The following is a 14347-nucleotide window of genomic DNA, read 5'->3' as shown; positions in this document are numbered from 1 at the left end:
TACCTCACCGGGCGACGCCCAGGACCAAACGGGCCCGGGGGACATCCCCGAGCCCAGCGCATCCTCCGGGGGGCCAAGCCGCGTCGCCTTTTCTCCAAGGCGGCTTTTCTCCTCTTCTCTCGTCGCCCCAGTGAGCGCCGAGCCCATTATGCAGGCCTTGGCCGCCGCAAACACCGCGGTGCTAGATGGATTTAGCGCCCAGGTGGAGGCCTTGCGAGCGGAACGAGCGGAGCTCGAGGCCGCATGGGCGCGTGTCGAGGAGGGGCGGCGCTCGGTGGACGCCATGGTGGAGGTGGGCCGTAAGGCCCACCGCCGCCACATCTCGGAGCTCGAAGCCCGCAAGGCGGCGCTGGCGGAGATCGCCCGGGAGGTGGAGGAGGAGCGAGAGGCCGCCCTCGTCGCCACCACCGCGATGGTCGAGGCGCAAGACACCCTCCGTCTTCAGCACGCAAGCTGGGAGGCGGAGCTGAAGAGCAAGCTCGACGCCGCCCAAGGGGTTCTCGACTCCGCCGCTGCGCGAGAGCGGCGGGCAACGGAAGCCGAAGCGGCGTCCCGGCGGCGCGAGGAGGCCCTTGAGGCCCGTGCCATGGCGCTGGAAGAACATGCCGGCGCCGTGGAGAGGGGCTTGATGGACCGCGAGGCCACCACTGCTCTCCGGGAGGCGACGCTGGCGGCGCACGAGGCCGCCTGCGCCGAGGAGGAGTCCGCGCTCCGCCTTCGCGAGGATGCACTCGCCGAGCGGGAGCGGGCTCTCGAGGAGGCCGAGGCCACGACGCGACGGCTGGCGGACAGCCTCTCCCTCCGCGAGGCGGCGCAAGAGGAGCAGGCGCGCCGCAACCTTGAAAGCGTCCGCGCCGAGAGAGCCGCGCTGGAGCAGCGGGTTGCTAACCTCGAGGCACGGGAGAAAGAGCTGGCCGCGGGGGCGCGCATCGGTGGGGCGGCTGCGGGCGAAAGCGACTTAGCCGCTCGCCTCGCGGCTGCCGAACACACCGTCGCTGACATGCAGCGCGCGCTGGACTCCTCCACCGGGGAGGCCGAGGCCCTTCGCTTGGCGGGCGAGATTGGGCCCGGCATGCTTTGGGACGCGGTCTCCCGCATGAAGCGCGCCGGTCGGCAAGCAGGCCTCTGGGGAGGCCAGACGACGGTGCCCCCCACCAATCTGGAAGGCCTCGCTCCGCACCTCAACAGGATGGCTTGGGTTCTCGAGCGACTCCCCGAGGAGCTCGAGAAGACCATTAAGGCATCCTCGAGGGACCTCGCCCGGGGGGCGGTCGAACTCGTGCTGGCGAGTTACCAGGCCCGGGATCCCAACTTCTCCCCATGGATGGCGCTGGAGGAGTTCCCTCCCGGGACCGAGGACGAGGCGCGCGCGCGGGTCGGGGATGCTGCTGACCACATCGTCAACGGCTTCGAGGGCTCGGCCCCTCGGCTTGCGTTCGCCCCCAGCTCCGACGAGGAAGGCGACACCAGCAGCGAGGACGGCGGTGGCGACGAGGCCGGCGACCCGGGCGCATATGAATGAGCCCCCAGGCCCCCGCCACTCTTATCTTTTTTCTTGTTCTTTCTTCTAAGGCCTTCATGCCTCTTTTTTGTACAATTTTAACTTAATCTGCAATGAGAAATGATGAAAAATTTTTGTGTTAGTTTTATTTTGCTATATATATGAGTTGAGGATGATCTGTGCCATGGTCCTTTTGCGACTTAGCTTGGAATAAGGGCTCGCGCCCAAGTCCCGGTCCTCGAATGGCTCGGGTCGGGGCTAGTGCCTGGGGAGATCCGCATGTCGAGACTGGCCAGGCCGGGAACGTGGTGACCGAGGGGTATGGGTGACCCGATTGTGGGTTTTTGCCGATTCCCCCCCGGAGTTCACCACGCCCCGGGGCACGGCTCGGTTCTGGGCCCCGTTTGGCGATTTTAGCCGACCGAACCGAGCCCCCGAGGGCAAGGTTGAGCACGAGTGACATTATTTCAAGTCAAGATTCTTCAAAAGGAAAAAACGGCACAGACACAACCTTTAGGAAATTGAAACTGCTTCTATTGAAATGCTGAAAGGAATATATATGCATGTGTGGTAGCCCCCGGCTAACCCCGCACACCCGAGGGGGGGTGCGGGGTTAGCCCGAGCCAAAACCTGACACCCGACCCCCCCCTTCAGGGGTAGAAGCGACGAAGGTGTTCGATGTTCCATGGGTTTGGCAGCTCCGTGCCGTCGCCCGTGGCCAGCCGTACCGAGCCCGGCCGGGGGACACCGATCACTCGATACGGACCCTCCCACATTGGTGAGAGTTTGCTCAATCCAGCACGCGTTTGGACGCGGCGTAGGACGAGGTCGTCGACGCAGAGTGATCGGGCCCGGACGTGGCGCTGATGGTAGCGCCGCAGGCTCTGCTGGTAGCGCGCAGCTCGGAGGGCCGCGCGCCGCCTTCGCTCTTCCAAGTAGTCGAGGTCATCTCTACGAAGCTGATCTTGATCAGCCTCGCAGTACATGGTGGCCCGAGGAGACCTCAGGGTGAGCTCAGATGGGAGAACCGCTTCTGCGCCGTAGACGAGGAAGAAAGGCGTTTCCCCGGTCGCTCGGCTTGGTGTGGTTCGGTTCGCCCAGAGCACCGCTGGCAACTCCTCGATCCATGAATCGCCGTGCTTCTTGAGAATATTGAAGGTCTTGGTTTTAAGGCCTTTGAGGATTTCTGCATTGGCGCGCTCCACTTGGCCATTGCTTCTGGGGTGGGCAGGTGAGGCGAAGCAGAGCTTGATGCCCATGTCTTCGCAGTAGTCGCCGAAGAGCTCACTAGTGAATTGGGTGCCATTATCCGTAATAATACGGTTAGGCACTCCAAAACGGGCCGTGATGCCCTTAATAAATTTAAGAGCAGAGTGCTTATCGATCTTGACAACCGGATAAGCCTCGGGCCACTTAGTGAACTTGTCGATCGCAACATACAGATACTCAAACCCGCCCGGGGCCCGTTTGAACGGTCCCAGGATATCAAGCCCCCAGACAGCAAATGGCCATGACAGTGGTATGATCTGCAGGGCCTGGGCCGGCTGATGAATTTGCTTGGCGTGGAACTGACACGCTCTGCATCGCCGGACCAGATCGACTGCGTCATTGAGAGCTGTCGGCCAATAAAATCCTTGACGAAAGGCCTTGCCAACCAGGGTGCGCGAGGCAGAATGGGCTCCGCACTCGCCCTCATGGATGTCAGCAAGAAGCTCAACGCCTTGTTCCTGAGGAATGCACTTCAGGAGGATTCCATTAGCCGCGCGCCGATAGAGGGTCCCTTCTACCAGCACATAGCGTTTGGAAATGCGTTGTACGCGTTCACTCCCTTCGCGGTCCTCAGGTAGAGTCTTATCTGTGAGGTATGTTTGGATCTCAGAGATCCAAGCAATCAATCTAAGGGAGCTTGGAACGCTCTCTTCGGGTCCCGAGGCCTGGACTCCGACGGGCCTCGGGTGCCGGTCAGGCGCATCCGTCTCCCCTAAGGGGTCGGGTCGCGCCGACGGCTGGGTAAGCCTTTCTTCAAAGGCGCCTGGTGGGGTCTGGGCTCGCGAGGACGCGAGCCTTGAGAGTTCATCGGCAATCATATTATCCCGTCTGGGCACATGCCGAAGCTCTATCCCGTCAAAATGGCGCTCCATACGCCGCACTTGGCGTACGTAGGCGTCCATCTGTGGGTCAGAGCACCGGTACTCCTTACAGACCTGGTTAACGACTAGCTGGGAGTCGCCTAATACCAAGAGGCGGCGGATCCCCAGTCCAGCCGCCACTCTGAGTCCGGCAAGGAGTCCCTCGTACTCTGCCATATTGTTAGTCGCTCGAAAGTCGAGACGGACCAAATATCTGAGGACGTCTCCGTTCGGAGAGGTCAACGTGACCCCTGCACCGGCGCCCTGAAGAGACAGAGAACCGTCGAATTGCATCACCCAGTGGGCGGCGTGAGGCAGCTGTGAGGGGTTCGCGCTGGCCTCGGGCATTGAGACGGTCTCTGGAGCCGGGGTCCACTCTGCCACAAAATCGGCGAGGGCCTGGCTCTTGATAGCGTGGCGTGGTTCAAAGTGCAGATCGAACTCAGAAAGCTCGATTGCCCATTTTACCACTCGTCCTGTACCCTCTCGATTATGCAAGATTTGACCGAGGGGGTAAGACGTAACCACAGTGACCCGATGCGCCTGGAAATAATGGCGCAGTTTCCTTGAGGCCATCAGAATAGCGTAAAGCATCTTCTGGGCCTGTGGGTATCGGGTCTTGGCGTCCCGGAGGGCCTCACTAACAAAGTAGACAGGCCGCTGCACCTTTCGGCGGGGCCGATCCTCCTCGTTAGGGGCCGTACCCCCGGGGCGTTCTTCGTCCAAGTGGCCCCTCGGGGCGCACTCGTCTTCTGCGCTGATGACCTCGGGGTCGGAGGATGACAGGAGCGGCCCTCCCACAGTGGCCTCGGGGCCGTCCTGGGGGTCGGGGACTCCTGGCATCGTCGGACAAGCGGGCAAAGGGCCAACTCCGGTCGTCAGGGGCCTCTGGCCTCCGTTCGGCTCGGGGGCCTCTTCTCCCTGCTCTTTCCCGGGTCGAGTCAGCACAGGGTTAGCCTCGGGGCCAAAGGGCTTTAAGTGCAGCCTTCCCTCAGTGGCCTCGGGGCCTTCCTGAGGGTCGGGGGCACCCAGCGCCGTTTGACAAGCGGGTGGAGGGCCGACTCCGGTCGTCGGGGGCCTGGGGCCACCGTTCGACTCGGGGGCCTCTCCTCCCTGCCTGCTCCCGGGCCAAGTCGGCACAGAGCGGGGGTGCGCAGAATGAGGATTGTCCTCATCGCGCTCCACAACCAACGCTGCACTAACTACTTGGGGGGTCGCCGCTAAGTAAAGTAGCAGGGACTCATTTGGCTCCGGGGCGACTAGAACCGGAGGAGAGCTAAGATACGCCTTCAACTGGGCGAGGGCATTTTCAGCTTCCTCCGTCCAAGTGAACGGCCCCGAGCGCTTGAGGAGCTTAAACAAGGGTAGCGCCTTCTCTCCCAGCCTTGATATGAAACGACTTAGGGCGGCCATGCAACCGGTGACGCATTGCACGTCCCTAAGTTTGCTGGGGGGGCGCATCCGCTCGATAGCTCGAATCTTCTCGGGGTTGGCCTCAATGCCTCGGGCAGAGACCAAGAACCCGAGAAGCTTACCCGCAGGTACACCAAACACACACTTATCGGGGTTCAGTTTTATGCGGGCGGAGCGGAGATTCTCAAAAGTTTCCGCTAGATCTGAAAGTAAGGTCTCTTGGTTGCGCGTTTTTACAACCAAGTCATCGACATACGCCTCAACATTACGTCCTATTTGACTACCCAAAGAAATTCGAGTAGTACGCTGAAAAGTAGGACCTGCATTCTTTAACCCGAAGGGCATTGATGTATAACAATAGGTTCCTACGGGGGTAATGAACGCAGTTTTTTCCTCATCCTCCCTAGCCATGCGAATCTGATGGTAACCAGAGTATGCATCTAGAAAACACAAAAGGTCGCACCCCGCAGTGGAGTCGACGATCTGATCTATGCGAGGCAGGGGGTAAGGATCCTTAGGACATGCCTTGTTAAGGTCGGTGTAGTCGATGCACATCCGAAGCTTGCCGTTCGCCTTGGGAACGACCACCGGGTTCGCCAGCCACTCCGGGTGGATGACCTCACGAATGAACCCGGCCTCCAAAAGTCTAGCCACCTCCTCGCGGATGAAAGCTTGACGTTCCGGGGCTTGCCGCCGCACTTTCTGCCGGACCGGCCTTGCGCCCGGCCGCACGGCGAGACGGTGCTCAATCACCTCCCTGGGGACCCCGGGCATGTCCGCTGGTCTCCATGCGAAGACGTCAGCGTTTGCCCGCAGGAAGGAGACGAGCGCGTCTTCCTATTTGCCATCCAGAAAACCACCGATCCGTGTGGTCTTGGATGGGCCGTCGCCCAAGGCAACCTCCTTGACCGGGACCTCGTCGCAAGTGGCCATCCGCTGCCTCGGGGCGGTGGGGGCAGAAGGGCCAAGCCTCTCGTCACCACCCTCGGGCTTGGACGCAGCAGCGAGGCGGTCCGCGCGCTGCTCAATGCAAGCAAGCGCGACTTTAAGGTCGCCACGGACAGAGATGGGGCCACCGGGGCCCGGCATCTTCATCTGGAGGTAGGCGTAGTGGACCGCCGCCATGAACTTCACCAACGCGGGTCTCCCTAGGACCGCGTTGTAGGGCAGACTGAGGTCCGCCACATCGAAGCTCACCCGCTCCGTGCGGAAGTTGGCGGGTCCACCGAAGGTGACCGGTAGGTCAATGTGACCTAATGGCCACGTGTGCCCCGGCGTCACACCGATGATCGGTTGAGACGGCTGGAGCACCATCCCCGGGGCCTTGATAGCATCAAAGGCCGCGGGGGAAAGGATGTTGAGAGCCGCTCCTCCGTCTATGAGGACACGTCCCAACTTCACGTTGCAGATGGTGGGGGAAACCACCATCGCAACCTGCCCTCCCCGGGCAATGCACGGTGGGTGGTCAGTCTGGTCGAAAGTGAGAGCGACCTCCGACCACCGCGCCCGACGCATCGCCTCATGGGTAGGGGCCATGGCCAGAAGCTCTCGTTTCATAGCCTTGAAGCTCCGGCGAGAGACGTGAGCACACGCTCCTCCATCGACGGTGGCAATGGTGGCCCCAGGTTCTTGGAAACCTAGGTCATCATCACCATCATCGATGTCAACAACGGGGGCCTTCTGCTTGGCCTCACCTCGCCGTTTGCCGGATGGAACCACCGGGGACTTGCCCTCACGGCGTTCCTGCCTCCTGTCCTCCTCCCACTTCCTCGTTCGCTCAGCCAGGTTTTTGACTGCACGACAGTCCGCGAGATCGTGGAGGGAGGTGTTGTGGACGGAGCACCACCTGCCGGCGGGGCGCTCCCTGCCGGGAGTTCCGGCCTCTTTCTTTTTGTCGCTCGCAGGCCTCCCCTTTCGGGTGGCCCGCGGAGCGCCCTCGACGGCGAGGACATGACCCTCGTCGCCGGAACGGTCCGACCTCTTCTTCCTCCTCCTATCACGCCGCCCTGTCTGAGCGGCGGATCCGGGGGCGGCCGAAGCTGCCACTCCGGAACCGGAGGAGTTCCAGGTCCACGCTTCCTCCTTACGAGCCACTCGGTCCGCGAGCTGAAAAAGCTCCGCGGTAGTCTGGGGCTCTTTGGAAGCGATCTTTTCGAGCATGCGGTTGTGCCGCACGCCCCCCCTGAACGCGTAGATCACCGCGTGTGCAGGGATGCATGGTATAGTATTGCGGACTTGGCAAAACCGCTGAATGTACGAGCGAAGCGACTCATCATCGCCTCGCTGTACTGCATGCAAGTCCGCTTCTTCGCCTGGGCGCGGATATGTGCCTTGGAAGTTCATGGTGAACTGTTGGCACAAATCTTCCCAGGAGTGGACCGACGCGGGTGGCAGGTTCATTAGCCAACCCCGCGCCTGTCCTTTTAGGGCCATGGGAAAGAAGTTCGCCATGACCCTGTCGTCACCCCCAGCGGCCTCAATCCCGGTCGTATAGACCTGGAGAAACTCGGTGGGGTTGACGCTCCCATCGTACTTCTCGGTGATGGTGGGCCGGAACCTTGGGGGCCAACGGACGTTCCGAAGACTCGCCACAAAGGCTCTACAGCCAACACCACCGGCCGGGGGCACGGAGGGCTGATCTTCACGTCCATGTCGGGGTGACACTCTGGACGAGGAGGCTCCCTCCGTTGCACGGGGAGTACGCCGGCTATTACACCGGCGCCCGATGTTGAGGCGGGCATCCGGCTCCCCATGCTGATCCTCCCGAGTCGACGGTGTAGACGAGGGAGTGGCAGCCGAATGACGTGCAGCCGCCGCCGCTCGCCGCGCCCTCCGCCTTGATGACACGGAGCCGGTGGTAGCGGCGCCGGAGGTCTTGGTGGTGGTGGCGGACCGTCCACCAGCACCCAGGCGCTGCTGTGCCGTCATGACCAAGTTGGCCACGTCTTCCAGCCATCGTTGGGCTGGAGACTCCGGGTCATGGACGACAGGCGGGTGTCGTAGGAGCGCGCCAGCAGCTTGAAGCGCACCCTGAGGCGTGCTGCCGTCGCCGTAGACGAGGAGGCGACGCTCCCCGTCTCGCCGTTCTCCTGCATCACCTGCGGCCGGTGACGCTGCGGACTTGTCGACCCTCTCAAGCGCCTCCCCCTGCTTAGGGCTTTGGCGCGGAGGGGGTGGAGGAGTACGAGCTCGACGGCGTGGATTCGGCTCCCCGTCGTCGCCGCTCACACTCGGCGAGAGGTCGTGCGTTTTTCCTTGCTCGGCCATTAGGCTGAACAAGAAAAACTTGGGGCACACGGAAGAGTCTGAGAGCTCTGAAAGCACACGCTGAGCCCCCTACCTGGCGCGCCAGATGACGGAGCTCGTGGCTCCTCACCGGGAGACCGCGCAGGCCCCCCTTTGCCAGTTCGGCCGGGGGCTTAGGGTGAAATCTCAAGCTCTCACTCTCTCTGTATGTGGAAATATCGTATGCCAGCCAGAAAACACGAGACACCGACGATCTATACAGGTTCGGGCCGCTGAGAAGCGTAATACCCTACTCCTGTGTTTTGGTGGATCTGCGTATGAATGAGCTACAAGTTTCAGCTGACTTCTCCCCCGTTCTAAGCTCATAATCTGGGAAAGAATCAACCCCCCTCTCTCTATGGGCAAGGTCCTCCTTTTATACTTCAAGGGGATACCACATGCACCCTTCTCTTTCCAAACTGGACTGTTCTTTTTCTCTTGAATGGGCGGAGATCAGCACGGTTGCTGTCCGAATGACGCTCCGATGGGACAGCCCACACCTACCTCCACTTCCGCCGGGGGTGAGCGCGTCGTGGGAACATGGCTGTGCGCTGACGATATGGTCAGTGTCAGACCGGTCACAAATCGGTCGTTCTTGTCCACCGCGTGTAATCTTGGCAACGTGCATGTTTGCCCTTCTTCACACAACATCTTGCCTGTAATGGTTAAGATGAAGCCTGGCATATATCGACCGGGTCTAACGTGTCATCTCTAAGAGATAACACGCTTAACGCCGGCTTGAGACGAGTGACTAGAGGCTTTCGTCTTGACGGGATGGGGCATGGCGTGTGTCAGACCGCCAGTCGCCACCTAACCCGTGATCTGACCGGTCTGTGACTGGTCACAGACCGGATAAAGGGACGCGCCGTGCTGCACTGCATGCAGCGTGACACGCTTGACCAGACTGCAATAAATGCTGTTAGGTGAGCACAGCTGTGCTCACTTATCCCATATACGTGGCGCAGACTTCCTAAAGGGGGTCGGGGTGCCCCGGCCCTCGGGGCCAGGGCAAGCGCAACCCGACCCCCCCCCCCCCTCGGGGGAAATCAGGAGGAGGGCGGACACCTCACCCTCGGGCCCGACGTCCCCGAAGGTGCCAGGCCACGTGGGCGATTGTGTCTGCCTCAAGCCTCTAGTCATGATACTCCCGGTCCCATATCACCGACAAAAGTCACATCATTAATATTCGATGTAAAAAGTATCCATCATCAATATTCCCCGTCAAAGCCTATATATATATATATATATATATATATATGTATATATATATATGTATATATGTATATATATGTATATATGTATATATATGTATATATGTATATATATGTATATGTGTATATGTATACATATATGTGTATATGTATATATATACATATATATATATATATAGGACACTCATATGGGGCACCATGGTGCCCGGGCACCATGGTATCAAATGCAAAAAATCACTCAAATTTTTCAAAATTTTCAAATTATGAGTATATACCTAGTTATAATAATTCGATTCATACCTATACCTATCAACAAAACAACTCAAATTTAACTTTATTTCACAATCCATGATTACATACCTAACTAAATATATGTATGGATGCTATATACCTAGAATCAAAATCTAACAAAAACAAGTTCAAATTCAGTTCAAACTTTTGAACTTGCTTTGAACTAGTTAGTAAAGTGGTTAATGTTAATACCTAAGTAATTGAAAAAGATTCATACTCATTTGAATTGGGTATATACTCAATTTCAACAATGGTGCCCGGGCACCATGGAGCACCAAACAAATTTACTATATATATATATATATATATATATATATATACATATATATATATATATAAAATAAGCCTAAAGAAAGCAAAAAGGGGTGTCATAGGACACACGTCACTCGTTCACCTATCTCGCACATAGCACGTTATACACTCCATTCCATTCTACTCTGTTACACATTTAATTGTATATGTTTGTACTCTAAATAGAAGACTTGATCATACGATTATGAATACGAGAGGCATGTATCTCTAATGAAATAGGAGTACGTGTTATTTCAAGCTCTTGAAAGAGAAAAAACATAATAGTGTGACATATGGTTGGATCTAATATAGGAAAACTTGATCTCTTCAGCGTCAATTAGCATACACTCGCTTGCTCCACTTTTTCCTATACGTGTGAGGCACGATTAAGGTGCGATAGTCTTATCATGACTGATAAATACTATTTCATATAGAATCTATACTATTCAAAATAGGACAATATCTTATTGAGAAAAGTGGTATTATGGAGAATATACTTTCACAAGAAAGCATCTAAAGGTGCATCTTAATGTTCAATGGTTAAAAGAAGGTATCATCAAGATTCCGCGCCAAGATCTACATAACAAACATAAGGAAAACAAAGAGGGGCATCACAAATCACACATAACCCATTCACCTATTTTACACACTACACATATTTGATTATTTGTAGTTCGACAAATAGCATAAGAGAAGTCCCTATATTTAAAAAGCTGTTTTGGTTATTTTTGCCCACTTCTACCTCCTTTCTCTTTCATGTTTCTTCCTTTCCCCTTGAATATCAATGGCCTTTAGATAGTGACATTGCTGATGACGAATTTATTGCATCTCCTATGGTGGCTTGTGTTTGAACAAATTCTAAACTGAGCTAGTGGCCAACAAAGATGAAGTGTAAATGGACTATAGGTGTAGCAAGTGAACTTCGTAGTAGAGGGGATCAATCATTGATAGTCGCCTACCATGAGGCATGGACGGCCTGGAAAACCAAATGAGATAAGTAATTTATATGAGTTCAGATCATGCAAAGCACACTTCTTGTGAAAATTATGTTTCATGAAATCATTATCCCCCCAAAAAAATAATGCTAGATGACTCACACATTGTGAATTCCTAATAGCAACGTATTCCATATCATTTTTCATTTTCTAGATTGTACAACTATGTATTATGAAAAACTGGGTTTCACTTTTTTTTTTTGAAAGATGACTTTCACATCTTATAGCTTCTAGTTCATTTTCTAGATTCTACAATTATAATTCTCAGAATCTGAGTGAAAATTTAGGGCTTATTTGGAGAGATTCTAAGAAGAAGATGGTTGATAGCTAGCTTATGATAATCTAGAAAAGCTGGGTTTCTTAACTTCTACTATATCTTCTAGGAGATTGATTCGGGTCGGCCTCCTGATCCATACTGAAAAATCGGGCGCCCTCCCCCCACACGCTACTACTGCTGCGCCAAAGGCAGCAGAGGCTCTACATGCTCTGTCCTTTACAACGTGTCTTTTCTCCACTTTGGCTATATATTCTTCCACATGTAACCAATAGCCTCTTTAAGAAACTTTAAAATATTTGTTCTCATCTAGTATTTATATGATCTATCATCCGATTTTATCGTTATATTCATTGTAATTAAATCTTTCCAATAAAACCTTACATGATTATATTCTAATAGAAAAATATTTAGCTCTTTTTTCAATGGATTTTTTTTATATATGTTGCATGTGGTTTTACTCGGATGTTCCGACTAGTATTTTAGGATGTTTCATTAGTTGATTGCAAATGTTGCACGTGGTGTTCTTCGAATGTTTTAGTAGTCACAAAAAAAAACAACAATATCAAGTGTTTGCAAATATATTATATGTTTCATTCGTTAGGACTCAATGTTTCATACAATGGTTGTTGATGTTGCAATCAGTATTTTCTAATGTTGCACCTTCCTAAACATTTTATAAAGTTAATTGGAACATTTGATTAAGCATGGTGAAACATATAAGTTTTTTTCTCATCAAAATATAATTGTGTAAGATCTTATTTTTTAAAGATTTAATTGCAAGGAGTACAATGGTGTAATCGATTCGTAAATATGATTTTAATTTAGATGAAAAAAATCATTTAAAGAGGCGGGGGCATATTAATTATATAAAGGATGGGGTGCACCGTGCAGCCATGCATGTGTAGAGGACTCCTGCATGCATAGCATGGGAAAAGAAGATGTGCAACAGAGACATAAACAAACATGCAGCAGGAGCAATGTATGCAGTAGAGAAAAAAAAAGAAACGAGGAGCAGGAGTAACGCGGTAGAGTGCGCTAATTTTCTCTTATAAATCGGGCACCCGATTTGTAGTCCCTTCCTAGCTTCTAATTTATTTCCTAGATTCTACCACTATAGCTTTTGAAAAATTGGAACCAAAGCTAAACTGTTTGGGTGGGGGGGGAAGCTTATGATTATGGGAGAAGCTGTAGCCCCCAAACAGACCCTTAGACTGTTTGGGGAGCTCTGCTAGAAACTCCCCCAAACATGTTAGTACCACGCTTATGATTTTTCTTTAAAAAAAATTCTTTTAGTTGACTTTGAAAGCCCTTGAATGATTCTGGTTAGAAATCCCATTGTTTAACTTATGCTTATCCATAGTGTCTATTAGGAATCAAAATATATTTTATGGGTAAAATTTTATGTATGAGTGCTTAGTGACTCAAAAGCGAATGATATAAATAATCTACGATCAAAACAATATAAAATTACTTTATATTTAAGTTTTAACTTAGAGCGACCACATTGTGGAAATAGAGGGGGTCTTAAGCCTCCTAAGTAGTCTATATACATTGTGGGAGTAGTATTTATAGCGGACTTTTGGTTGAGCTACCCTTATGGCTAATGCCTAGCCATAAGGAATAAAAAACAATTGTTCATCTCTCTCCTCTAGCACACTCTTCTCTCTTCATTGCTTGCCGCCATGGGAAAAGGGAGGAGGGCACCTGTGAGCCATTGCCGCTGCTGCAACCTCCTCCTGCGGTCCACGCCGTCGCAACCTCCTCTTGCGAACCTGAACCACCATGACCGTTGTGGCTTGATCCCACAGGCCGCCATTGCCATGACCTCCTGCGAGCGCTTAGGCCACCACCGCCGCTGCTTCACCTCATCCCGTGGGCTGCGGTCGTCACGACCTCCTCCTAGATGTAGCCGTTGTCACCACGACCTAGCTCCTTCCACTGCTAGATTTGTGAGTTGTGTCTCTCTTGTTCGGTGGAGAAGAAGAGATTGAATGGGAAGATAAAAAGAAGTGGTTGAGATGGTAAAAGGTGGGTCCGATCTTAACACCTCTCGTAGTCATATACATTCTAATATAAGTGCTGTAGCTCAATGAGGTCTATGTGTGACTTACCTTAAGACCCATTTAAACATTATACACTGCTCATGTCCTTATAAGTATATAAACGAGACGAGGAATATAAGAGGCTATTTGAATTGGATGTGACTAGGTAGAGCACGGCAGTGCGTTAGTCCTAATCGGAAACCATTCTATCCAATATATAAATCCTCCTTTAGCCTATGGTACATATCTTTTTTTAACCTTTTTAATGACTTATATATTTTAAATCACATATTATTTTTAAGATTTATTTACATCATTGTACTCTACTCAAAATATGTGACAAAATGAGATCCATGTTGAATATATTCTAACATTTTATTAATTTAAAAATAATTTATTTGAATTGTAAAAGTTACTTAGCTATGCAATAGAAGCAACTCTCTATAACATTAGAAGAAATTACATTCTGATTGAGTTGAAGTAAGAAACTATGTGGAGTAAATCCACAAGCAAAGTGTAGAGAAGATTTTCAAGTAAATACATTTATAAAAGTAAAACCAATAAAGTTTGAAAGTAATTTGCATAAATCATAAAAGTAACTTAACTTAAAATGGAAGTAAGTCGTTACAACATTAGAAGTAAATTCGTTATAGGGATAAAAACATGAGTCTATCTAGAAATTAAGTTTAACCAACATAAAATATAAAATTGGCTAAAAACAGTAATAAAAGTAATCAGCTCAAAGAATTATGAATGTATAAGAAGTAATTTAATCAAATCCAAAAGTAATTTATATATATGATAAAAGTAACTTACATATATAATAAAAGTAATTTACAAATATAAATATTTTTATCATAAAAATATTCATGTAAGATCTTGTTACAAAGATTTAATTATAACGAACACAAT

At 52.0% G+C, this 14347-nt stretch overlaps 1 protein-coding gene across 1 annotated transcript; it reads left to right on the top strand.

The window, feature by feature from the left end:
* The first annotated feature begins 412 nt into the window (after positions 1-412).
* Positions 413-13296, top strand: LOC136351561 (uncharacterized). Its single transcript, XM_066303740.1, has 2 exons — positions 413-932; positions 13202-13296. Exons 1-2 carry the CDS (start codon positions 413-415, stop codon positions 13294-13296), a joined length of 615 nt encoding a protein of 204 aa, XP_066159837.1.
* The last annotated feature ends 1051 nt before the right edge of the window (positions 13297-14347 follow it).

Source organism: Oryza sativa, chromosome 8, assembly GCF_034140825.1.
Source record: "Oryza sativa Japonica Group chromosome 8, ASM3414082v1".
In the NCBI taxonomy this organism is placed as follows: Eukaryota; Viridiplantae; Streptophyta; class Magnoliopsida; order Poales; family Poaceae; genus Oryza; species Oryza sativa.
Note: the sequence above shows the minus strand (reverse complement) of the source record. Positions and strands in the feature narration are given on the sequence as shown.